This window comes from Chelmon rostratus, chromosome 14, assembly GCF_017976325.1.
Source record: "Chelmon rostratus isolate fCheRos1 chromosome 14, fCheRos1.pri, whole genome shotgun sequence".
NCBI classification, from domain to species: domain Eukaryota; kingdom Metazoa; phylum Chordata; class Actinopteri; order Chaetodontiformes; family Chaetodontidae; genus Chelmon; species Chelmon rostratus.
The window spans coordinates 8267778-8294108 of record NC_055671.1 but is presented as its reverse complement, the minus strand read 5'-3'; the positions used below and the strand labels follow the sequence as shown (position 1 = coordinate 8294108).

At 43.7% G+C, this 26331-nt stretch overlaps 1 protein-coding gene across 1 annotated transcript in view; it reads left to right on the top strand.

Annotated features, from left to right (window-relative positions):
• myo18aa (myosin XVIIIAa) overlaps positions 1-20930 on the top strand; it is a 58078-nt gene extending 37148 nt beyond the window's left edge. Inside the window, exons 21-41 of the mRNA XM_041951707.1 lie at positions 100-243; positions 450-539; positions 688-807; positions 914-1031; positions 2290-2417; positions 2597-2751; positions 3472-3595; positions 3735-3935; positions 4246-4356; positions 4874-4978; positions 5149-5295; positions 5524-5637; positions 6693-6809; positions 7678-7761; positions 10055-10192; positions 10672-10857; positions 10948-11087; positions 11768-11812; positions 16325-16447; positions 17013-18432; positions 20799-20930. Of these exons, the coding sequence (XP_041807641.1) occupies positions 100-243; positions 450-539; positions 688-807; positions 914-1031; positions 2290-2417; positions 2597-2751; positions 3472-3595; positions 3735-3935; positions 4246-4356; positions 4874-4978; positions 5149-5295; positions 5524-5637; positions 6693-6809; positions 7678-7761; positions 10055-10192; positions 10672-10857; positions 10948-11087; positions 11768-11812; positions 16325-16447; positions 17013-18417 (3795 nt within the window). The 3' untranslated portion in view covers positions 18418-18432; positions 20799-20930. The remainder of the gene's footprint in view (positions 1-99; positions 244-449; positions 540-687; positions 808-913; positions 1032-2289; positions 2418-2596; positions 2752-3471; positions 3596-3734; positions 3936-4245; positions 4357-4873; positions 4979-5148; positions 5296-5523; positions 5638-6692; positions 6810-7677; positions 7762-10054; positions 10193-10671; positions 10858-10947; positions 11088-11767; positions 11813-16324; positions 16448-17012; positions 18433-20798) is intronic.
• Positions 20931-26331: the final 5401 nt, after the last annotated feature.

Here is a 26331-nt window from a genome sequence, read left to right as displayed (position 1 = left end):
GACTCAATCTTTGTATCTCTGTGTGTGCACGCTAGAACAAACACCTGCATTTCCGCATTGTTCCTCTTTGGTGACCGCTTCTCTCCTTTGTGTGTTTAGATTCAGGATCTAGCAATCCGCTGCATCCAGAAAAACATCCACAAGAACCGTGGCGTGAAGGACTGGCCTTGGTGGAAGCTCTTCACCACAGTCCAGCCCCTCATTAAGGTCCAGCTCTCTGAGGAGCAGATGCGAGGCAAAGACGTGAGGAGACCTTTCTGTCCGATGCACGCAGCCTCATAGATTCCTCTCAGTTAGACAGCCTCTAATGCACTTTCAAAGCGCACTGCCCGCCACGGCAGCGTGGAACTTCCTGTTATTCATTTTTGATATTTCTTGTAATGCTTAAAATATCATAGTTTTACCTGTAAAATTACATGCAACCAATATAGCTACTTTCTGTGCTCCAGGAGGAGATACAGCAGCAGAAATCGAAGCTCGAGAGGGTGGAGAAAGAGCGAAATGAGCTGAGACTGAACATGGATCGATTGGAGAGCAGGGTGGGTCCCTTCACCTGTGACAATGCATGCTGGGAGGACGTTTTTTGAGAATGGTGGCAGAGTTACACTCTTTCATTTGAGTTAAAGATTGATGATAGTTTTGCATCACACTGTGTGTATGTGTGTGTGTATGTGTGTGTGTGTCCAGATCGCAGACTTGTTGGCAGAACTGGCTGATGAGAGAAGCACCAGTGAGTCAGCGTCCCAGTTGCTGGAGACTGAGACATCAGAGAGACTCCGCCTGGAGAAAGACATGAAGGATCTACAGGCACATATACACACTGATATTAACAACAGAATATTTGAAAAATTGGGATTTGGGATGTGACTGACAAGCTCTCGTTTTGATTGATGCGTCTGTCTGTGCGTTCCAGGCTAAGTTTGACGCCATGAAGAAGCAGTTGGAGTCACAGGAGATGGAGGTGATGGAGGCTCGGCTCATGAAAACGTCGGAGCTCAACGGGGAGATGGACGATGACGATGACGACGCTGGTTAGTTCAGCTAGAAGCTGCTAGCTGTCGCTCAGAGTTGACACCAAAGACACCAGAGACGTCATCCATCCATGCACTTAATTCCAAGCTCCAAATTTGAGGGAGAGCAAATTTTAAGAATGTGACTTGCAGTGACTTCCTCCCCCTCGTTGGAATCACAGTCTTGGCTATCAGTGTTTTTGAACATTTGCATTCAATTCCCTAATTAATTGTACTTTGTGACATTGACAGCAGCTTGCCTTCGCCTGCCTAATGGGCATGTCAGCTCAGGTCAGAAGCATAATTTACTAAACCGCTCATACCAGCATTATGTGCACAGTTTGAAAAATCTCTCTTAGACTAATTGTAGCTGCGGGAATTAGTGTCTTTGTTTGACTGTTTCAGCAGGAGACATGGCACCGAGACTCGGTCACATCTTGCGTAATGCTATTAACTATATTTTCCAAGTTTGGGATTTACCGCTAGGGGATTAAGATGTTCCCTCCCAGGCATACAACTAATGCCTGTTGCTGATTGGTCTCCACCTGCTGGGTAAGAAAACTCCCGCAGAGAGCATATTGTCCGTGAGACATTTTTTTTTTTTTTTCCTGATTCCCCACCCCCCTTCAGCCCCCCTCAGCAGACATGCCATTACAGAGCATATCAGAATTCGTAGATGAATGAGAAAATAATCGTTGGCATCAGAGCCGGTGGCCCTGCAAGTTGTCATTATGCTATATATATGCTAATGAGCAGCACTGATGGAGGAGCCGGTGTTGCTATGTGAAGGAGAAATGGACAGCCTCTAAAATGATAAGGCTTGGAAATGAACCTGAACCTGAATGTCTGCCTGGCCGCTGTTATAGTTCTGATAGCCTCTGACAGCTCCAGAATTAGGGTCGGCTAAGAACTGTGGAAAGTGCCACTTAGACATGTCCCCCTCTAACTACTGTTGTGGTGTGCTCTGAATTCTTAGCTCAGGTTTATCCACGATTAGAGTTGAAATGCAAAAGGCCGCTTTGTAGTTTCCCGTCACATTTTGTGACCCTATACGCTCTGGATTTGATGAAAGAAGTTTTATTTCCTGAAAGATTATATTATTTCGCCCCTCCAGTGCGATAACCATCACAGCCAGTGCGGTGCGCTCCTTAATCCGCAGCATCCATCATTTGTGATCTTTTGAGCCTTTTCGTCTGTTTATCCTGCCAGGCCTGCATTAAAAGCAGGAGACACCCAAATGTCACACGGACATTTTTTGAATCGTGTGCCTTTCCTCCAGGAGGCGAGTGGCGGATAAAATACAACCGAGCCGTTCGTGAAATGGACTTCACCAAAAAGAAACTCCAGCAGGAGTTTGACGACAAGCTGGAGACGGAGCAGCAGGGCAAAAGACATCTTGAGAGAAGGGCAAGCAGCTTTTTTATATTAAATCACTGCACAAATCAAGTTTTATTTCCATGTTACCACAGACTTGTGGGCGGTTTTATAAAAGTAATAACAATGGTATGCACTGAGCTGTCATAAAAGAGTAATAAAGATGTGTTTGTTTGCATGTGTTTGTGTTTGTGTGTGTATGCGCACTGCAGGTGGCTGATTTGCAGACGGATAATGAGGATGTGCAGCGCTCTGTGCAGCAGCTGAAGAAGAAGTGCCAGAAGCTGACGGCTGAGCTGCAGGACACCAAGCTTCACCTGGAGGGCCTGCAGAGCCGCAACCACGATCTGGAGAAGAAGCAGAGGAAGTCAGTTTCAGTCCGTCTTTCTTTCATTCGCACATCGCAGACAACATACTGCTCCTTTCTGTTTGGGAGGCCGGGCGCAGACACTCTGACCCACTCGGCAGAACGCTAACGTTTTCTTTAATTTGAATAGTGACTGAAATGTTCTGTAATCTGTGGAATTGCATTAGCTGAGAAAATGACTCAGACTTTAAGCACTTGAGAAGCTATCGCTGTGGCAGAATGTGATCTCTCCCCTGTGGCTAATTGAAGATGCTCTGTGGGTGAAATTATTTTCAGCTGCGCTTCAGAGAGAAAAACAGGGAATTACAGCGAGCTGACAGCATGAAACACTTAGCTGTTAAGTTCACTAACCATAAGTGTTTCTGCCCTACACGATTGAAGAAAACAGTTTGCACATTATTACAACCCAATTGTAAATTGATGGCTAATGGAAGGGGATAAAAGTGGAGGCTGAAGCAGAGGCAACGTCTCGAAGAGAGGCTCAAAACGCTGCTACCTAACAGAAGGCTTGGATATTGAGTGAACAGGCTCAGTATTTTACAGTGTTCATACACACCTACACTTCACCAAACCATGAGAATTCACTGTGTGATATCAAATGATGTACCAGTTTTATCTCCTAACATCTCAAACTCAAATGTTCAACCCCGTGCAACGAGTCTTATGTACAATCCACATTTTGCTGAGCTGTGTATCCCTGTGTGTGTGTCTGTGTTCCAGATTTGACCTGGAGCAGAACCAGGCTCAGGCCGAGGTACAAAGAGAAAGGAGCCAGCGGGAGAAGCTGGCTCGAGAGAAAGACGTAATGACCGGTGAGATGTTTAACCTCCGCCAGCAGCTGCAGGTAAGCTACTTCACGCTACGCACTTCAGACGCACTCTGACGGCCTCTCTCAGGGACCGCGCGTCTGGTCTCCCTGCTCTCTGTTTGACATAACTGGGCTGGTCCTGATGTGCCCTTTAACGCGTCTCTTCCGCGTGCAGGACAAGGACATTGAATTGTGCGGCGTGAATATGAAGGTGCAGCAGCTGGAGGCGGAGCTACAGGATCTGTCCTCCCAGGAGTCCAAGGATGAAGCCTCGCTGGCCAAGGTCAAGAGGCAGCTTCGTGACCTGGAGGCCAAGGTGAAAGACCAGGAGGAGGAGCTGGACGAGCAGGCTGGAACCATCCAGATGCTGGAGCAGGTACGGCTTGGTGCAGATGTGGCACTTTACAGATAAATGTTTGAGTATTTACTGCTAAAAGCTGCTCATATCATGTTTCAAACTCTAAAATATTATTTTGTTAGACCTATAACCCAAGAAAAAACTTCTTCTACTATAATTCTATATTCAAAAGTACCATTGTATGATATACATTTAGTTTCAGAAATCACTTTCTAAGAGTCTGTCTTTCCTTTTTGACAGATGGTAGATTTCTCATTTTGGAAGAAAACCAAAGATTCTTGTTTGGTTTGTGCCTTTATTTTATGTGTGTGCGTGTGTCGTCACTCAGGCTAAGCTGCGGCTTGAGATGGAGATGGAGAGGCAGCGGCAGACCCACTCGAAAGAGATTGAGAGTAAGGATGAAGAGGTGGAAGAGATCAGGCGGTCCTGCAGTAAGAAGGTAGGCGCTGCTCATTCCCGCTCTTAGATTTGGGCTAAATCTTCCCATACATGGTGCCTCTAGCTTGTATTCATGATTCACCCATCGCCCGGCCCGTTCAGTTCTTGAATTCCTTATTTTAAGTTCAGATTTGCTGCATTAATCAGAACAAAGAATAAATGAAAAACACTGCAGAGGCTGCCTATCACATAACATAATTTATGAGAAACAACAAGCACGACAGTAGCTAAAAATCCACCCAACACAGTATATGCATATTGATGACATAAAAACTAATTAGAATACAATGTTTGTATTTGTATCCATATCATACATGAGCCAAGTGGAATTTGATAGAATGAAATGTTTTTTGAAAGTTGCGTTGAGGCCAGCAGAGCTGCTCAGGGGGGATCCGTGCATGTTTGACATGTGAGAGCAGCCACGTCTACCAGGATGGTCGACGGTGTGTTACGTCTGACTCTGTTTATCGCCGATCATCTGTTTGTACATCCTGACACGCTGCTTGTGTGTCCTGCAGCTGAAACAGATGGAGGTGCAGCTGGAGGAGGAGTATGAAGACAAGCAGAAAGTGCTGCGTGAGAGACGAGAGCTGGAGTCCAAACTGCTGAACACCCAGGACCAGGTACTTCCATCACTCTGCCTCAGGTCTCTGTCAGCGCAGTTAAGTGCGTGCGATTTAGCGCGCGCCACTTCTTTTGATTGGAAAGAAACTGCTTTTGAGTCTGGAGAGGCGCTACAGGTTTTTGAAGGGGGGTAGAAACACAGAGTATGTGTAACAATGCTGCTTTTCAGGTGAGCCAGAGGGATGTGGAGTCGGAGAAGAGGCTGAAGAAGGACCTGAAGAGGACCAAAGTCCTTCTGGCTGATGCACAGATTATGCTGGACCATCTGAAGAGCAACGCCCCCAGCAAGAGGGAGATCGCCCAGCTCAAAAATCAAGTATGTCGCTCTATTGAACGCTGTGTCCCAGCAGATGGTGGCTGGAAGCTGGCATACGACAAAAAAAAAACATGCTTTTTGAACTTAAGTCTCAGACTGCAAAAACACACAAGTTGATTAATCCTCATTCCTCTGCATAGCCAGCATGGAGCCTAGCTCTCGGCCCGCTAGTGTTTGTCCCTCGCCTCCTCCTCTCCGGTAACCTCTCCTGCCTCCTGTTTCTCACAGCTGGAGGAGTCAGAGTTCACCTGCGCGGCGGCAGTGAAGGCTCGAAAGAGCATGGAGATTGAAATAGAGGACTTGCATATCCAAATGGAGGACGTGGTCAAAACTAAGATGTCGGTGAGTTGGTGTCCGGACGGCGCAACGTATGATATCAAGGCATCAAGGTGAATTGTACAACACAGGGTCGCACAGTGAAAGTTGCAGCCCCCACATGCTACTCACACACATAAAATATATATATAATATTTAAATTAGAATACAAGAAAAGAAAAATTATATTTCCAACCATTCTGCGTATGTTTCTAACACAATATGTTTTTTTGTGTGTTCATAATCAATAACATGTGTGATATCAAACATTTCTAGAAATATCTATGAAACATACCTGCAATTTTCTAATCTCACTGATAAAAGAGAATTAAAATAAAAGAGCATTTGTGTGAACGCTTCCACCCCCTTCCTTTGAAGAGCAAATGAAACCAAAAAACAACAAACAATGTTTAATTAATGGAGGCCTGTTGCCGATCAAATTTACGCTCTTCAAAGTGCAGCAGGACTCTAGAATTAATATGCGCACATCATCAAGCCGTGGTGGGATATTAAAATAATAAATGCCCTTTGGCATATATCTGATTTCAACATTTTGCTCAAATGGATAAATAAGCTTTGTCGAACGTTTTTTTTTTTTTTTTCTCTCTCCCCCATCTGCTCATTAATGGCTGTCTCATGAGAGCACTGTCTGCAGTTCACACTCGTAGACTGAGGATGTTTGTGTCTCTGGGGATGACACAGAGTGTTGTGTGCCTTTGCTTTGCTTGTTAATTGCTGCATTTATGGCAAGGGTAGATCTTGTAAATATCTCAGATTAGAGAATGCATATTGAGGGCCTGAGACTCCCCGTTGAACACAGAGGATGAACTCTAAATAGGACATCACCAGTATGCTGCACTGGCTGCACTTTTCCCTGCCTAAATGAGCCAATTGATTATCTCCAATTGGTCTCATCCTCCAGCCAGAATCTCCATCCAGATTGTGTTTCATTGCCATTAGATGAGATTCCAGGACTGCCGCGGCCCGGCCAGCTAATGACCATTTATCATATTCAATAGCTCATGAATAAGTCCCGTCATTCTATGCTAAAGTGTGTGTTTCTGTCTCTCTTCATGCTTCAGTTGGAGGAGCAGGTCAGCCGTCTGCAGAGAGAGAAGAATGACCTGCAGTCCCGTATGGAGGAGGATCAGGAGGACATGAATGAGCTGATGAAGAAACACAAAGCTGCAGTTGCCCAGGTAACTCAACCTGCCTTACACCTCAGTGAGCAGTTCGAATGCCTTGAAAGTACTATATAAATCCTTCAGTTATCAGTGCTCACGCCGGCTCCTCCACAGGAAAGCCTGGTCAGCATTAAGGGGCATCATAGTAGTGAAATAGACCACGGAAATGGTGCAGCTCCTTTGGTTATTTTTTATTTGTTTAATTGTATTTAGACTGACACACTGCGTGATGCCGTCTTTAACACTGGCATTAACATTCTGTTCTTTTCTGCATGTTTAAGCAGCGTGACTTTGAGGTTTGGAGGACATGTTCCCCTCTAAACACAGTGTGTGCTCTGCAGTCAGGGAGATGCAATCTGTTCTACAGCAGATCACATGGCAGATTATTTGGCACGGACTTATTATGTTTACTGCAGGCAGAATGAATGGGATTTTCCAGAATAAAACAATGTACGGACACATACAACAATAATCCCTCTCAATCATCACGTTGCCTAAGAGAAGTATGGTGTCTTTTTTCTGCAGAGACGCTGCCTGTAGTTTCTTATTCTGCTGTGTTTGGGACGTTTGTGGGTGTCAACCTTTGCGTAGCCCCCAGTCAATAACAGCAAGCAGGGCGTGAGAGAGGGACTGTGTAAAAATGGAAAAATGTAGCGACCAGGTGCCATCAAAGAGGAGCCGCTTAGCCCGGGAGGAGGGTTTACAAACCACAAGAGACAAACTCTATTCATTCTGCCTTTAACCATTTACATTAAAAGGGATGTTATTTAGAGATCATTGAAGGATACCTTGACACTTCCTCTCTCTGACACACACATATGCATACCCTAATTCTATGACTATTGACTTTGTGTGTATGTGTGTGTGTGTGTGTGTGTACTAGTCTGCCAGGGACTTGAGCCAGATCAGTGACCTGCAGGCCCAGCTGGAAGACGCTACAAAGGAGAAGCAGGAGATCCAAGAAAAGGTACAAGGAAGTATTCAAAAGCACTAAAGCTGCCTGCCAGGAGCCTGCCCGCTGCTTCAACACTTCTCTCTGATTAGACCTCAGCTTTTCACAGAGTTTCTCTGATTATTGTGAAAAAAAAAGAAAAAAAATCTTCATTTCTGTGGCAGCTTTCTTCTCAAAACTGCAATGCAATTTGCATTTAAATAGTAGGAATCAGTGAAGATTTAGAGTCAAGGGGGAGAAATTGTTCTTTCACCTCGCAGCACTCGTATTTAAAGGATGGGTCATGTACATAAAGCCAACAGCTTGTTTCCGTGGTTTAACCAATTTGGTCAAATTACTCATTCTGGTCCTTTCAATGATTGCCTCTCAACTTGATGCAGCAGCTTCTATCTCAGCAATTTATCTCAATTGTGTGCGTGTTTTTATTTTTTATCTTTTTGTGACATTCCGGTTCATGCAAACATTGTGCATCGCATGCATCATTTTATTTTGAAATGTCAGAAAATTCTCAGGGAAATGAAAAGAAAGGTGGCTGTTGCTAACTAGTATTATGACGTGGTTGGTTTACAACAAATCAGAAGATTTAACTGACGTGATGAGATGTGATAACCAGACATGGAGCATTTTATGCATCATCTCCACGATTATTCCAAGCTTTTGTACTATCACTATATACTGCTCTTAGAATAAAGTGGAGCTCTACAACATTACCAATCATAATACATTTTCGCATGTTGCTCAATATCAGTATTTCTAATATCAGCATGTGGGAAAGTTTTTGCAGGCTTACCAATCCATGCATGGCACCTAGACTGTAGTTGTTACATGATACAAGCAAACGGCATCATTATGAAAAAAAAAGAAACAGTTTCTCATTGTTGTCAGGGAAAATTTGGTAAAGCTAGGGTGTCATTCTCAAGTGTAGGAGTGCAGCTGTAGGTTATTTTAAGTTATATTAGCATGCTAACAGTGAGTAACTAAGATGGTACACTTGGAAAACAGCTTACCTGTCAAACATCAACATATTTATGCTGCTAAAGCATATTAGCACGTTGACATTAGCACGCTGTACAGCTGAATGAAGCTCACTGATGATCAGCTTTGCATTTGAATGATAAACCTGGAGCTGCAGTATCCTCGTCTGATTTAGCTCATGTTGTGATTGGTTTATCCTGCGCGCTGTGTGTGTTTACAGCTAAGTGACTGAGACTCGGCATAAATATAGATTCATGTGCTAAAAAGGTTAATGCACCTGATTTAGGCGCATGTCGACAGTAGTGCTTTTACAATAATGGTGTTTTTCTGATGGAGCGCTATTTGTTCCGAGGATAACCTCTAACATGTCATGTGTGTCGTGTATTAATACAAGCACATTTAATTTGTTAATGCGTTTGTTTGCGAAATGAATCTCCCCTGGGGTGTTTAGCAGAGATAAGCTCATATATGGCAATCTTAGGTGTGTGTTTGCATGCACATGCACGTTCCTTTAAGTGTCTATATGCAGTTTGCTAAACAAATAAAACCATCTGCCTTGAACAGAATGTGTTTCAGATATAGTTTCACTAAAGAACAGAATTGAGCCCTTGCCACCCTCCAACAGTAGAGCCTGTTTCTTATTAGATTAAGCTATATCTGTGCCAAATCTTTGGTCCACTCAATATATGCAAGGCCCACCCATCGGAATATTTTTGGCAACACTAGAGACACACAGCGGGCTGTAAGGCATTGTTAAAACCTGCCAGAGAACACAGTGATAGCCATCAAAAGCATCTGACCTTGAAGTGGTTATCTCATTCGCAGTAGGAGGGAAGTCTGGCTTCTTTAGTAATATCAAAGGAGAACTCCAAATCCTCCTTGTCTCAGATGCAAAGTCCCTCATTAGGTGCCATGCTGCCCTTTGGGCCGTTTTTGTTGTGACGTATCTTTCTTCCTTTTATCAGTCATGAGAAAACGATTCAGATGGAACAAACGTGCTTTGCATGAAGCTCGGCTCTCACCCAAAGCCTGTGAAATCACTGTCACTCTGTGTTACTCAGCATGAACCACAAGCTCCTTTTCTGACCATTGGTAGTAGATTGGGGGCTTATCTCCAGCTCGTTATACAGACTGGATGCACAGTGTTTACCAAAATGGATTAAATTTACACAAAAATGGTGAAAAACATCAGTTTGGTTTTAATATACACACTTCTCTGAAGTGCCATTCGTCACTTCAGAGGAAAAGCGGCGGTCAGGACGGAGGTGCGCTGCTCCTCGGGGAGTGGTGTTGTGCGTGTTTGTATGTATTTATGTGTGTGTCCCTCCTCCAGCTTCATTCACTGCAGAGCCAGCTAGAGTTCCAAGAACAGTCCATGGTGGAAAAGTCCCTCGTGTGCCGTCAGGAGGCCAAGATCCGTGAGCTGGAGACCAAGCTGGAGTATGAGAGGACACAGATCAAACGCTTGGAGGTGAGATAATCCTCTGTGTCTCCCAAATGTAAAAGACATGCATTGAGGACCTATAATTGCAGATTTCACATTTCATTTTCTATTTATCATGCGGCGGAGATGATATGAATGGAGGGTACGGTGTCCTTTGCGTAGCCCCATGTCTTTGAGGTGCTGGCTAGGAAAAGCATCCATCAGGGAACACACATATTTTCATGTGTTGCAGTTTATCTACAGTATTTCCTCAGGAGATGAGATAAGTCCATTGAAACTCAGTCACCTTGCCATAATATGCTTAGATAAAATTAATTTAAGTTGGAGGAAAATCGTCAACCGACTGATCAAATTCAAATGCTGTCGCCATCAGTGTTTAAAGCCAACAGAGACCCTGGTGGGGTCAAACATTTAAGGGTAAACGCAGGACAAATTAGATCATTTTATCAGCAGAGTTGTTCACTGGTTTACGCAACCTTTGTCATTTCCCCTCCAATCCTCCCCAGAGTCTGGTGGGTCGCCTGAAGGAGAACCTCGAAAAGATGACAGAGGAGAGAAACCAACGCATCGCCGCAGAAAACAGGGAGAAGGATCAGAACAAGCGAATGCAGAGGCAGATGAGGGACATGAAGGAGGAAATGGGGGAGTTGTCCAAGAAAGAGGCTGAGGCGAGCCGCAAGAAGCACGAATTGGTAAGGCTTTGGATGCTGGGAGACTTGATTCCCTGGAGTCCACCAGGAGGAGGTAACCGTGCTTGTTCTCTGCTGTGATCCATTCACCAGGAAATGGACATTGAGAGCTTGGAGGCGGCCAATCAGAGCTTGCAAGTGGACCTTAAGCTGGCCTTCAAGCGGATCGGTGACCTGCAGGCTGCCATAGAGGACGAGATGGAGAGTGATGACAACGATGACTTAATCAACAGGTACAGCGCGCCTTTAATCTGCTACAAATGAATATACAGTTGCCTTTTCTTGAATATAATGTGCGCTTGGTACATCAGGGGATATCGTACTGTAGCTAGAGGCCCGAGCACCGGCGCAAGTTACCTTTGCGAGCTGCAAGAAACTTACCAAATGAGAACTGCAGGATTTTTTTTAGCAGCCTGTCAATCACAACTTGTATCTTTTCATTCTGTATCTTCCACGTCTTCCTCCAGAGTACATCTTTTGTACTCTGCGAGTCATACTACACTTTGTTCTCCAAATACGTCTCACTTGGTTTCATTCGGCTCACCGCTTCTGATCTTTTGTCTCCGTGATGGTTTGCCCTGTTTGGTTACTCCCGCCCTCTTTGCAGAGGGGTTGAGGGTTATGTTAGCTCTGAGCCCACTGAGGTAAACACGGACTGCAACAATACAGACCTCTAAAGAGGAAGGCATTGCACACACCGGCTCTGTTTGAGAAGGAGACCAGCATGAGTTGATTTACCGAGTCAGTGCTTTACAATGGATACTTGTATTATGTGTGTGTGTGTCAGTGTAAAACTATTTATTTGCTGTTATCTTATTTTGTCCTCTCCTCACACTGTTGTTTGTGTATCTCACCTCCTCTGTTTCTCTTTCTTCCCTGCTCCCCTCTTTGGTGTGTTCCACACTTCTGGCAGTTTGCAAGACATGGTGACAAAATATCAGAAAAGAAAGAACAAAACGTGAGAATGGAAAATGCATCCTTTGTTTCTGTCATTATGGCTGTTTTCAAGTTTTTTTGGAGATTTTTTTTCTCACCGATTTCAACCACAAGAGAGAATCATGCAGTGTTCCTCCTCCTTTCACTTTGTGTTGTTCGCCGTAATGCTGTGAGGAGAAGCGATTTTTAAATAGAATGGAAAGCTGTGTGTACTTCTCTGATGAAAGCTGTGCTTAAAGGAGGGCCCCGGCGTTTCATTTAGCTTCATTTTATTTTGTGCCAAGGCGTCTGCAGGTGTCTGTACACGTTCGTCCTCGCTGCAGACGTCACGGCTTGTTTTCCGCTTCTGCGGCAACAAGAAGTTATTGAAAACATCTTTTGGCGCACAGGATACTTTGTCGAATGTTGGAGGAAATGTAAACTAGAACGGTAAACAGACGACGGCTCTAAATGACACCGGCACTCTCCTTTAAGCCAGTCTCGCTGCTTTACAAAAATGAGACCCGAATGAAAAACAGCAAAGTGTTCCAGACCCGTGGTAATACTGCATCATTGTCTCCATGAGTATGTTCGTATCAGACGCCTTCTGAGTTCGCAGCATCATCAGACAGCATCGTGCATTTGCTTGGATCGAGGCTTAAAGCTGTTCTGCGCTGAACTCCACAGATTTTCACCTTCGTCCTTTGCTCCTCTGTGGATTTTCCAAAGTACGTGCAACAAGTCCTTATCATGCTAAGTTTGTATGGGCAATACACTGCAGATTAGTTTTATTTTATGATGCTTCCATGTAAAATCAAAACTATAATATGCAAGCAATATAAGATGTCGGGAAATATGGAACAAACCTTTAATTAAGACTTTGATTTCATTTACTGATTGTTTACCTCCACTTTCTAGTTTTAGTTCATCCTTTGGTTTACAGATGAGAAGAAATGAGACAATAGGAACCGAGATTTAGCTTTGACTTCCTCCCGATGTTGAAATCATGTCAGTACAGTATGGCAGGAAGAGATGATCTGCATTGTGCCCTTTACACAAACTTAGCACGGTGGGAGTAAATTCCACGTGCTCTGGAGGATCTTAAGCACGGCCGTGTGAGCGATGCTTGTGACTGCGAAATGATTGCCGCGCCGTCAGCAAGTGGACGGTGACGGCACAGCGCACTAATGAAACGTTTTCACCCAGAGCTCAGCTGATGATTTCCACGCATGCAAATACTCCACTAATCCGATCTCATTACATAGTGTTGTGAAACATTTAACTTTGAATACAAATGTTCACCTTGTCTTGCTTTTAAAAGGGCTAGTCATTGATTGTGAATGTTAAATATTTTCTTTTGACTGACTGAATCCCATTTTCTGCCAGCATTTATGCAGTGAAAGGAGTTTTTGTGGCATGTTAAATAATTTAAACCTTCATCAGAGCGTATGAAAGAAATGTAGTCTTCAGTTTGTAGCCGATATACCCGTCCGCAATTTCCCGCTTTAACCTGTGATTGCTTCTTCAAAGAGACATGGCGTCACGCTCTTCATCACTTTGCTTTTTGTTATCCATTTTTCATCGGGCCACTCATGTGTATCAGTGCCCTGCCTTCCTTTTTGTGCGACTCGAGGAAGAGAGCAGCGATTTTCCATGTGTACTTAATTGCATTTTCCCTCCTTCGACATCATTGCTTCAGCAGCACTGATGAACAATAATGGATGAGGTGATTTTTTTTTCTAATTATGAAGTGGATTTTCCAGATGATTTACATTACTATTCAATTTTTTTTGTCTTCTCCGTGCTTCAAAACAGAGGTTACACAGTAACTGGGTTATTATTGTAGGAAGAAATCATATAGATTAAATTACTGTTTAAAACTGGGCTTCCCTACAGATTGAAGCAGACTATCAGATATAGGGATTACATAAAATCTAGCATTTCAAACTATATTAATGCTTCCCTCAGTATGGATTGACTAAAAAATATCATTTTTTCCACCTCCAGTACAAGGTGCAAATCATGCTGGATTATGGATTGAATTACTGTACATCACAGAGCGTGCAGTATTCACTTTTTTTACAAAAGCCCAAGTGGATGCCGTATGCTCTTTTTTTGTCAATATAGTATAATTAGCAGATACCACGAGTGCTAAACTGATAAACCAAGCCATACGAGATTTGATGCTGAGTTTAAGCATTTGTGACAAAGATTTACAACCAGTGCAGGCCAATTGTCAGAAGCTATTAACGTTCACTTCTAAATTCTCGGGGCTTGTTTGTATCTATGAGCCTCAGGACTGGTTAGCTAGTAGTGCGGGGCCAAGGACAAATCGTTTGTGACACCATTTGCACAGCACTCAATTGCAAGCCACCTTCTATTTCACGTGTGTGTGTGTGTGCGTTAGAGAGAGTGGGAAGAGGGAGATAATTTTCCTGTGGGCTGGTTTCAGTATTTTGTTGTGTAATATATCATGTTAAAGAGTCAAAGTATCACAGAGATGACAAATGGGCAGCACGTGTAATCAACGCTCTGGTATAAATGAACCTATTATCTTTTTTTGGTGGGCTTCTATCAGCTGGGTTTAACGTGCAGCAGAGAGGGAGTGGAAAATAAAGGGAGGACATCGAATGGCTGAACTTGGACTCACAATTTTCACTTGCTGGCTCATGAAGCACCTCTCAAAGTCTGAAATGAACAGGTTTTCCTGTGGAAAATAATATAATCAGGCCATTTAGCCTCTCTGAGATCATCATTATCTCTCCCCAGAAAGCCCGGCTGTAAGGTTGATGATGAGAAAGTTAAATATGTTAATGCTCTCAGAAAGCTTGAAAGCCTGAATAGCATTCAGTCCAAGAATCTCACTCCCTCCACAATACTCACACACCACTTTTCTTGTGTAAAAACACCCCGCAACAACAACAAAAAACTGTCTTTTTCGGCATACCACCAGAAAAATAAAATAAAAAGAAGGGCGGACAGAGGACACTTTGTTCCCTGAGGAAACATGACGACACGTGTGACACAAAGCTTGATGGCAAAGGAAATGGTGCACTGTTCACTGGGCGCACATACATAGATGGATATGTGTTATGTGGACAAATGACAGAGCTCGGCAGTCTGGCTGTCATCTCACACCTCTCTGAATATTGTGTTTGTTCCTCAGAGGCATTTTTTTGTGATGTTTTGCAACATTTTCCGATAGTCAGCTGTCTGTAGACACCAGATGAAATATATCTACACCTCAGCGATAAACAGGACAAACACTGTAGATCGCCGGGTGAGTATGGCTATAAATTATAGTTTAAATGAAACTCAAAGGCTGCTGTAAATCAACAGGAACTGAGAATTGCACCTCCTCTACAGTAACCCCGTCAACACTGCTGCTGCTACATTGTGTTTAATATACAGAACGTCTGCCTGCTGTGAAACCAAAAACTATATAATGGAAAATGTAATTTTCTCTGACAGAGCTCACCATAGCAACACAAGGCAATTGTAGAGTAGGCCTTCGGAACATATGCACCTTTGTGCAATTTTAGAACTGTCTCTGTGAAATGTGACAATTCATTTTCACACATCATGCAGCCGAGGAGGACAGTGGGTTCTGGCACTGAAGTTGGACTCGAAGCAAGTGGAGAGTTTTTCATGTATTGCATTTCCCAAACACATTTAAACCACGATGGCGGTATTGACTTAGAGGTTATGATACTCTACTCCCCTCTCCCCCGCCATTTCCTATCACATTAACCTTGTGGGACAATGGGATGCATAATTCAAAAAAATTCACTGTGAATTTGAATGAATGAGGGCTGACCTCATCCAGGTGGGATCTACCGAGCTTTTTCGCTGGGATCCACAGGTCTCTGTATATTGATTGTGATGTCAAGTGTGGGGCCTGTTGGGGCTCTCTCGCGGCTCCACTCCAATAACAATCACCAGGAGCAGGTGACATGCCACACAGATGCTAGCAGCCCAGAACCAGCCAAACAAGTTAATTACATGCCTCCAACAGCTTCATCTACATTCTGCCTACATAATGCATTTTGCTTCACCCATCCACGTCTGCTCAACATTCTGTCCAGAAAACATCTCTCACTATATGTTGATACTGTTGATTCACACATGCTTACCTGGAAGCTGTCTGGATTACCGTGCATCATACTGACCCCTGTTATTATAAGAGAATTAACGCAGCTGTGAAATTACTAACAAAAAGCTTCTGATATGTGAAAAACTAACTTATTCTGCCTGCGTAATTCCTGTGATATTATACTGCATAGAATATTCACATAATGAGTCATTCAGTTGTCTGAAAATCTCCAAATTGATTCTGAATTGTCCCACAAGGCAGTTTACTTTAAAAATATCAACGAGCTGAGTGAGGATTAAGGAAAACTGTTAAGTTGATTTGTATTAACTACAAGTGGAATGATCTCACTTGGTTGAAAGATTATTGCACTTACAGATGCAAAAATGACTCATTAAGATGAATATTTTTGCTGTGAATCTCGGTTTCTGTGCACAGACTCGAGCTGATTTTGTGTCTTCACAGCGGGGATGAGACAGAAACAGACTCAGAGGTGGAGGACCGTGTGGATGGAGTTAAGTCTTGGCTCTCCAAGAACAAAGCCTCCACCAAGACGCTGTCAGATGAAGGAAGTCTGAAGAGCACCAGGTTAGTGCTCACATCCTTTTGTATCATGACGGATAACCGTGTACATCCCTGTGGTAGCGTAGTGATAAAACTATCCACATTCCCAGCCTTGAAAAGGCCCAGTATTACCTGGGGCGAGTTGTAACAGAAGGATGGGTATTTCATGTGATTAGGTGTCATCTCTCTCTCTCCCAGTAATCTGTCTAATGACAGCAGGCGGAATGGGGAAGCGGCTGCTGTCAAATTTATTGAAGTGGCCCGTGGCCAGTTGGCACGCCTGCTAAATGACGCCTCTGCCACAGTTAGATAGATCTTCTCTCTGGCTGATTGCCTCACTTTCTACAGTGTATACTGTACATAAGGGCAATAGCCAGAGGTATTGTATTGTATATGTTCCCTGACTCTTGACTGGTCCCAAGGATAAAATGAAAATGACAGATTTACTCTGTAACAGTCTGAAATCAGAGATTCGTGTCAAAGTACCAAACTCCAGAATCTCAGTTACCACATCAGCTGAGGTTTGATGTACTACTGTGTATGTTCTGTTGGTTATCTCTGGTGTTGATTCTATTACGTAACCCTTTAGATATGCAGCAAACGCAGATGCCAAAGAGGTGAAAGAAGGTAAGGAGAAGACGAATGACGGAGGTAAAGATGGGAAAGAGTTTGAGCAGAACCGATCAGTGTCTGTCATGAGCTCCCTAAGCTACAGGAAGCGTTCCAACCTAAAGGACTCCATAGGGGGGAGAGGGGATGAGAGCTCCTTGTTTAGTACTCTCAAAGAGCAGCCTGACACACCGGATCACGCCTCCATTCGCAAAGCCAAGTCTAAGTCTGGAGACCTCCAGGAGGACTGGAAGAAGAGCCAGGCGCAGGATGACTTAGACGACAAAGGCTCCGTCATCTCCCTGGCCTATTCTGAAGCCGCCAGCAGAGCCAGGAAGGGTTTGGAGTCCCGCTGGACCTCGCGCAGCAGTCCTGAATTCGATAAAGACTCCATGGTGTCCTCCGTGGCCCCCAGCAGGAGGTCCACCAGGCGTGGCATGTTAGATGCGGATGACGACAATAAGTCGACCATCAGCAGCGTGAGCCGCTCCAGCCCGCGATCATTGCATCGCAGCGCCTCCTGGAAAGACGACAGACGCAGTAGCTCACGCCTGTCCCTTGCCCGTAGCTGTGGCCTCAGTGAATTCGGCCTGCACGTAGATGATCACGATGATGATGACGGCCACAGTGTGGCTTTTAGTGAGGGGGAAACTTCGTCTTACAGTCCCCGCTCCTTCAGTCGCAGCTTTTCTACACCAGCCCAACCGCGATCCTCGGACAGCAATCTGCCGGATTCATCTGACATCAAGACAGTCTCCCACCGCAACTACTTGGACCCTGACTTGGAGGCAGCAATCAATGAGGTGCTGAGCTTCAAACCCATTAAGTTCAAGCGCAGCAAACTTGATGAGTCTAGTGATGAGGAAGAGGATAAGAAGAAGGGGCCAGGAAACGAGAACAGTAGGAAGCGGGGCGACGAGGAGGAGTTTGGCTGCAGCACATCCAGCCTGCTTCGATCTGCATCCGGCTCTGCTCTGGACTACGGCAATCGGCCATCCAGCACCCTGAGCACCAGCAGCTCGCGCAGTCTCAAAGGTAAAAAAGGTAAAGTCTCTCTGTCCGACGACTCCTCTTCAGATGATAATCACGGCAGAAAGAGCTCAAGGGGGAAGAAGGCCAAGAAGTCCAAGAAGAGGTCTAAGAAGAAGCAAAGTGAGTCAGAGGATTCCTCTTCTTCCTCGAAGTCGTCTGAGTCCTCTTCCTCCGACTCCACCATCTCCTACCGCAGCTCCAGCAGTGTTAAAAGGGGCCCGAAACAACCATCTGATGATGATGAGAAGGAGCCTGCAGGTCATGGGTCATCCGGCAAGAAAGAAACCAAGAAGAAGCAGAAGAAGATGGATAACTTGGTGATGAAGTACCTCTACAGACCTGACAGTGACTGATACCAGCAGTGGAAGGTGATGCTTGGTGTGATAATAACCCAGGAGCCTGGCTGGACTGAGCTTGAGACTGATGGATCTTTGACTTAATATACTAACTAAGTTTGCTGTGACTACGGAAGCCCTGAAAGGCAAAAAATGTCAGCCAAAATCTAAGTTGATCTCCTCCTTATGAGATATTATGTCCTATGGAGCAGATAACCTTTCAGGGCCTCCGTATATATGTGAAAGGTCTCCATTCATTCTGACTCAGTGAATAGTCCTTGTGATACACTAACGTCGACTTGTATTGTACTAGAAGCGCTGCCTACGTTTTTCAAAAGTCACACCAGCCACCAGTGCATGCCACCAGAGTTTTTTCCTTTCGTCCTGCCAACATGTCTCCCATCATTTAAAAAGATCACCAATTTACGACAGCATGCCGTACTTATACCTCTGGTTTGCATAACCGGCATACTCAAATGCTTGTCATCAGACATACTAGCGTTGTAAAGCAGTTACTTTCCCGTTTCCATTTTGCAAAGATGGATTGCACATCTGCAAATGTGAGTGTTTCTCCTAATGCTGTGCTTGATGCTATTATAGGTACATAGTGTTGAGAGAGCGGCGCCTGGCTGTGGCTGTTCTTCAGGCACAAACAGATGTTGGCAATTAGACAAAAACAAAATTGCGCCAATTTTTGCTTTAACATGTTAAGTGAAGAGAGTTTTTAAGACGAGTGACATGACTGCTGATATTATCTGATGTGAATGCTTTGCATCATAATTAAAACGCCAAGATTAGCTCTAAGTTTCAAAAGCCTGTTTATTTTAAGAGTAATTGTACTGACAGTTTGATGAGCATCTCTGCCTGTGTGATTTTAAAAAATGCAAGCAGCGGGCTGGCGTGATTTTCTTTTTTTTCCTTTTTTTTTCAGAGTTGTTGAGCTGTCCTTGAACATGTTTGCCTCTCTCATTGAACACTGGCTCTATGGTTAAGCGCTGTTGGATGAATTAAGCCAGGTTGAGTGGACTGAAGATTGTACTGATGCGTACAGCGTGTGATTATGGCAACAATGTGACTGTTTTCATAATACAACTCCGTTCACAGCTCAGAATAGTCTTTCAGTTTGGAGCCACTGTTGCTTTTTAGTGCTTGAAATTTCATCTTCAACACCACTATAGAGCAGCAACAGCTAAACACCCAAATTGATCAAAATGCTTCCTTTAAACGAAGTGTCGCTTTCACTGTAGAGAAACATGCCTGTTATTGAGTATTAGGACGTTTCAGTTCTCATTCATAGCCCTCATTTTGATGTCTCACTATGGGATGCCAAATGCTCAGAGAGGCAGGGTTACCCAAGTAACCTAATGCAGTAAAATGCAATGCAAGTTAGTCTCCAGGTGATACGACCCATTGTTAACAGTAGTAATCCTCTGCTATCTTTAGCTCTTGTCTTGCACCTCTTGTGACACCGAACGGGAACTATCATGACCTTTAAAAAAGATTCAGCATGTATGACAAGGCTTGAACGCAAGACTAAACCTTTTTCAAATATGCAATACTTCAGAATACAGAATACATTTCGGTTGCAGATAGTTGTAAAGTTGCAGTTGCCACTTTATATGTGGGTGGCTTTGTGTGGACACGCTTTTCGCTTGCTGTCCTCAGGGTCTGTATGGAGGTCTGGATGCATGACATCTCTGCAGTCAAATAAGTTACCATTTAAGGAATGCGTGAAGTGTTTGTCGGGCCGTGTGTTGCCATGACAACGTAGTCTAAGGATGTATAGCCGTGGGTTTAAATTACCTTTAATGAGTGTGGTGGTGGGTAGGAGGAAGGTGGAACACAGAACACAGCATTCTCTGTACCTGAGCTGTGAGTTATTGAGCTCATCAGGGAATGATGAATTAATCCCTCGCACAATCTGACCCTTGACATTTGCCTTACTAACTGCACACACTGTCTACTAATCTGTGAACATTGTGCCACAGTCACAGTGCTCATGCATGGGAAGTGCAAACATTTATAAACATATATTTGTGACTTCCCTGTGGGGTGTTATTAAAAAGAAAGAGTGTTGAACTCTGCGTGTTAAGGCCAGTAACACTGTTTCTAGGACCATGGGCCATTTGTGATGCATGTTTTCTATACACTAATTAAAAATAAAAATGAGTAAGCAAGCATGATAACAATGTGCACATATGCTACACACACCTCGGGGGATGCGTTGTTTGCGTTGCCTGGGGGCGAGTGCATTCCTGCAGCCTTAATTGCTCATAGTTTCCCACGCCACATTTTTACAACAACCTTTTTTTCTTGTCCAAACCTTTCAGGTTTGTTTCTGCTGTGAGTAGCCAAGCAATGATATAATGGTGTGTCTGTGTGTGTGTGTGACCCCATAGCCCTCCTGTGTACCGTAGACACCTGGGTCTTGGCAGATCTGATGAAGAGGACGAGGCGGACAGAGACTCCAGCAGGCAGTTGCCGAGGCAGAGCGACAGCGAAGGCACGTTGGCGGAGAGCGCATCCTAACCCAAACTCCGGTCGCCTCGTGCTTTCGGTGACATCAAACACCCAGGAAGGATGCGATCCTATCCCCACAACGTTACCACCACTTCTCAGCCAGCAAGCGGGGCCAGCTGCTTCCAGAGGCAAGGACGGAGAAGAGGAGCACAAAGAACTCTGTTTTTACACGGGACTTTCTATCATGTTTTACTTGTTATGGCACAATCATTGACATCATGAAGTGGTGTTGATACGTGTTTTTTTTTTTTTTATCTAACACAACATATTGAATAAGTTAGTCGATACAGACCAGTGAAGTTGAATGTTATGAGAAGAACTTCCTGCTGCTACTTTATTTATAAGAGCTGCTTTTCAGGCAAATTTAAGCACTCCTCTGCACTCTCCTCTCACCATTCAGATAGCTCTGCCGAGAGGATTTAGATAAGCCCGCTCTGGCTTCACGTCTCCAAGAAGGTCTGACCAACTATTAAGACTGTTCTTATCTCTTTCCCATTAATATGGACTAGTGCGGTGGGAGGAATTAACCCATTTTCAATTAATTATCTTGCTGTAAGTTTACATGTGACTCTTGTTTCAAGCTGAGATATCCATCATATGAACGAAGCGATGCAAGGTCACCGACGTCAAAGTGAAATCGTTTCGGAAAATCAGTTCGTGTTTGAACCAAGCCGTCGGATGTGACAGATGCATTTGAAATGCTGAGAAATGGATTTGAAGCAAAGTCTCATCTAAACGTGTAAATATGCATAGATATATGACATTATATGTGGAATCAAAAGCCTTTACATGAACATGAGATTCAAATGAATTAAGATTTTTTTTTAAAGCAAGTGAGAGAAGTGTTTTATTAATATAAGGTTTGTGTTATATTCCTTATTTATTCTTATCTTTTAGTGGAGTGCATGCCTGAATGCTACTGGTTTGGCTCTTTTGAGGCTCTGTCATGCTTTTGTCCACTAGTGTCACACTGTCATGATGTTTGAAGGGAATGTATTTTTTTGCTATTCTAAAAAAAAAGCTTTGCGTAGAGCTTGGGAGACCTTGCGGATGCGAAGATATATGGTGTTTTTTTAATGCGCAAACACTGGATTTCTACTATATACAATAAATGAAAGCTCCTTTTTGCGTTAATTCCTGCAGAGCAATTTTCCAGTATAATGACATCCACTTCAGCTGTTTTCTTTTAAATATTTTATTACGTGTTTCAGGTGCAGACTGTCTTGAATGGAGGGATTTTTTTTGGCCACACTGGTTAAAGCAGTAAAATGATTACATCGTGCAACATGGTCCTCCCATTTTAAGGTGCCAAAGACTATGTTCATTAAACCGGTGATTTTTTTTACAAGTGAGCATATCTGGGATTGGGACTTCTAAATTACTTGGCTGTTTTTTCCATGTCAGACTCTTGTTTATTTGTACACCATTGGCCACCTGTTTACTCTGTATAACCTCGTAGAATACTGCCAGAAATACCCTTCAATCAAAGCCAGTCTCCCTTTGTAATTTGTTGCTGTCAAGACACATATGAAACTCACAGATTATTTCTATATTTGGCCTTAAGGCATTATATTGACATTATGTGACCTTATGAATTTTAAACTGTATTTAAATGACGTGTAGGTAGACTTGAATACAGAAGCATAAAGAGTATATGTGCATGTGGAGCCTCTGCCTATGTGCAAAAAGAAACGGATTCAAGTGTCTGGTTAGCTATTTGCATATCTTCTCACAAGAGGCTAATCTGCATTTCATGTCTTATTTTCTGAGTTTTTCTTCTTCACACATGAATATTAATGTGGAACACAGGAAACTTTGATGTCAGTGATTCAGAATAGACTTGTTAATTTAAAAAAATATATATCGCAAGTTTCACTGCCTCTAAGTTGGAGTTGCTGGCACTACAGTGCGGTGTTTTGAAAGTCTGTACACCTCATCATATCTTTTGAAAAGGCTCGTCTATGCTCATCATTGAACAGATCGCCGTTTGTAATATGAGTGATTTTGGAGTTTTTTTTAGTGAATAAATTCAGCTGTTTGTTTACAGAATCAGTGTTGGCTTGCTGTAATTGCATAGGGGTATAATTTGGATGCAATTTTGTTTCAAAGTCACCACCGTTAGAGAACAGTTGGAGAGAAGGAGGTTTGAAAGTAGGCAGGACAGTTTTAGCAAAACAAGCCATTGATGTGTTTGATTAATTTAGCGCATCTGCTGCAGAGTAACTTCTCATCATACCCATCCAGTTTTCCCAGGAGACTACAGAGGAAACAAACAATTCACTGAAATGATTAATTCTGAGCCGTTCTGAGACCGAACGATGCTCACACTACCTTGCAAGCCTTGGGTTGTTAATATGACTGCTGCACAGCCGCACAGTTCAAAACCGAAGCTCGGGGCAAATTCAGGAAGATCAAAAACCGAGAGCAAGCACAGTCTTCCTCCCCACATCAATCTCTATTCTACATAGGTGAAGCTTACTTAGATCCAAAGGGATTGATGGTGTTAGATTACCACCTTGGTTGACATTCACGCTCGGTGTGTTTTGCTTTAAAGAATCCCCTATTTATCCAACCAATCTGTAATCCTCATTCCTATACACAACCTGTTCTGGTGCTTTGCTCGGTGCCAGGGAGCTTTTGCTGTAATTTCACTTCACTTGCGTGCACCCTCTGGGTGGCTGCATGTTTCTGCTTAAAGGCTTTCCATTGAGTGACAGATTAAATTCTGCTCCCGATTTTACTTATTTTGGCTCTAACTCTGTTTCACAAGCCACTGGAGCAGGAAGTCATTAGCTCGACAAAGCCAAGCAAGGCTGTGTTTATGGTGCCACCCTCCCTGTTATTTAGACAGAATGGTTTGGACACAGACGTTTGCTGCACTGGAAGTCTCATGCTGCGCCGTCGTAGCCAGGCCTACTGTATACAATAATGCAGAATGCCAGCAGTCTTACAGTTACTGTACACATGGTTCATTTGCTCACTGAGCAGAACATTTGAGTATGCCATTTCCTCACATCCTTTACATTTCATCAGGAATTTGTCTGAAACTGTGTGCTTTTCTTGACATATTCATGGACAACACTTGTCTCCTCCAACACGATTTTATGCCAGTATGGACAAAGATGCACCTTTTAAAATTACAAAGCAGATGGAGATCGGCCAAACTGAGTCAGAACTGACTCTTCAGGAAAACTGTGTGCCAGTTTTTGCATAAGCAGCTCTGTTTGCCAAGCATCCTCACATTTTGACCTTGGTTGGAGGCCACCCTGGCAGGCAGTAAAATATGTGGGGGGAGCAGTTAGAGGGGAGAACGTGTTTATCAAGCATCATCGTCAACTATTAGCACTCCCTGTCTCATGCTGGACGCCTACTGTCAATAAAGCACTGATTGGCGGCGCTGGGACACCGCCTGCGGGGACCAGGTGAGGAGGCTGCATTCATTTGCAATTCTTAGATGAAAAGACGCAACAGTGTGTGCTGCTTGGGCGCCTCTCTTTGTTTGCACATATCATTTCCACTCTAATGAACACTGCACAGTAGTTGGCCCTTGAAACAAGGCTCAGAGGTAGGCTCAAACATTGTTTACATTTTGCATAGGTCTTTGCAAGGCCTGGGGAACAATAAAAGCGTTTTTCTCTTCCTGTACCTTAAAAGCAAATCAGCTTTTGCAGCCACAGCAATCTGAAATCTTTGATTTATTTTGTTTCATGCCACTCCTCATACCTAAGCACAGTGTAAACCTTGAAAACAAATTGCAGAAATCCTTGGAGTGGAAAAAGGAAATGTTGTTGTGTCTATCACCAGTTTCAGTGTTGGATTTGTCTCTCTATCTCCACTCCACAGTATGCAGGTGGCCAAAGCCTCCTGCTGTGCTCAGAGCTGTTCAGTGCTTAGTGTCCCTGCCAAAGGAGAGTTGCTGCCCCTGTCGCTGGTGTGTGTGTGTGTGTGTGTGTGTGTGTGTGTGTGTGTGTGTGTGGGTAAGGGGGAGATGAAGACTTAGTATGTACTCTACAGCAGTCCACTACATCTGAAGGATTTGAAAGGGGCGCAAATGGTGCTTCCTCCTAGCTCCTCTCAGTGGGAAAGTGTTGGAAAGATCATTTACCTGTCTCACAGACGCCTCGAGCAGTGTTGTGATTTCATTTCTGTTGTCTTTCACCTTCCATTGCTATTATGTTTTGTTTAGCAGGGGATGCAGGGGCATCCTGAAAGCCCAGTGTTATAAGACTGCACCGCATAACCACAGTGTCATTTTTTCTTATCTGACCAGGGACCTTTTTTTTGCTTGTTGTTTACTCTTTCTACCCAGGCAGTCTGTATGCTATCCCATACATATGCATTGGTAAAATAATCTCAAAAACAAAAGACTCAACCTACTATCCAAATCTCTCACAAATAATGTGTTCTGTATATGTACTCTTCAGCAATACACTGCACATTTTAAGGGGCAATACGCTTTCTCAGCACAAAATAGGCTAAATAAACAGTGTATATGCTTTGTGCATATGACTGATGATTTGCAGTGGCTGTTTTACCTGGTGCCGAGATTTATTGCTTTTAATCAAAACTGATTACTCTGAGATTTGGAACTGCACCTACCCACCTGTTAGAATTTCGAAACCCTCCTACTGCTTGGCCCACTTTTGTTTTCAGCTGCCGAGTGATGGAGAGCAGTGCTGCGAGAGAGAGAGAGAATACGCGCATCATATTTCTGTTGCTAAAAAGCTTTATCTTCAAGCTCAAATGGCCCATGACAGTTTTACTGCAACAGTGTTTTGCATCTCTTGGATCTCTTTTCTCATTGCCTCATCTCTATTGTGAAAATGCAGCTTTATGGTCCATGTTAATTAGTGGCCAAACAGATGGGAGGGTTGTCGTGGGCGGGGGTGGCGTCAGAGGCTCGTGTAGGAGGCTGCTGCCGTACCTGAACTTCCCTCTAGCGCTGATTAATGGAGTAATAGATTCCTAAATAGCCATTAAACTCTCTAGAAGTGGTAGGCACAGCTGCCCTTACTGTGACTACATGTGCCGTATATTGCATCTGCATTTCTTAATGGGCAGGGAGTGAGAAAGTAATATGGCAAGAACCAAGTTCCATTTTCAGCAGATTTTTTTACATCGACTAAGGTGCTCTTAGATTATTTCACTATTGCCCATTTTCTCTGCAGCTCCATTCATGTATTAAGGACCATTTCTAATGACCCTTGAATCTCTAGATCCCGCTTCCAACCAGGAGACCATGTTGCTTCCTGTAAGATGCTGCCAAGCTGTCCAGTTCCACTTCATGGTGACTCTCATTCTACCCGGGAGCTTGTCCTCTCCCAAAGACACCTCAAGTGACTGTTACTAATCATTTTAGACGTTCTATTGGAAAGCCAATTCACGGCAAGAATATTTTTTTTCTGGGGGAAG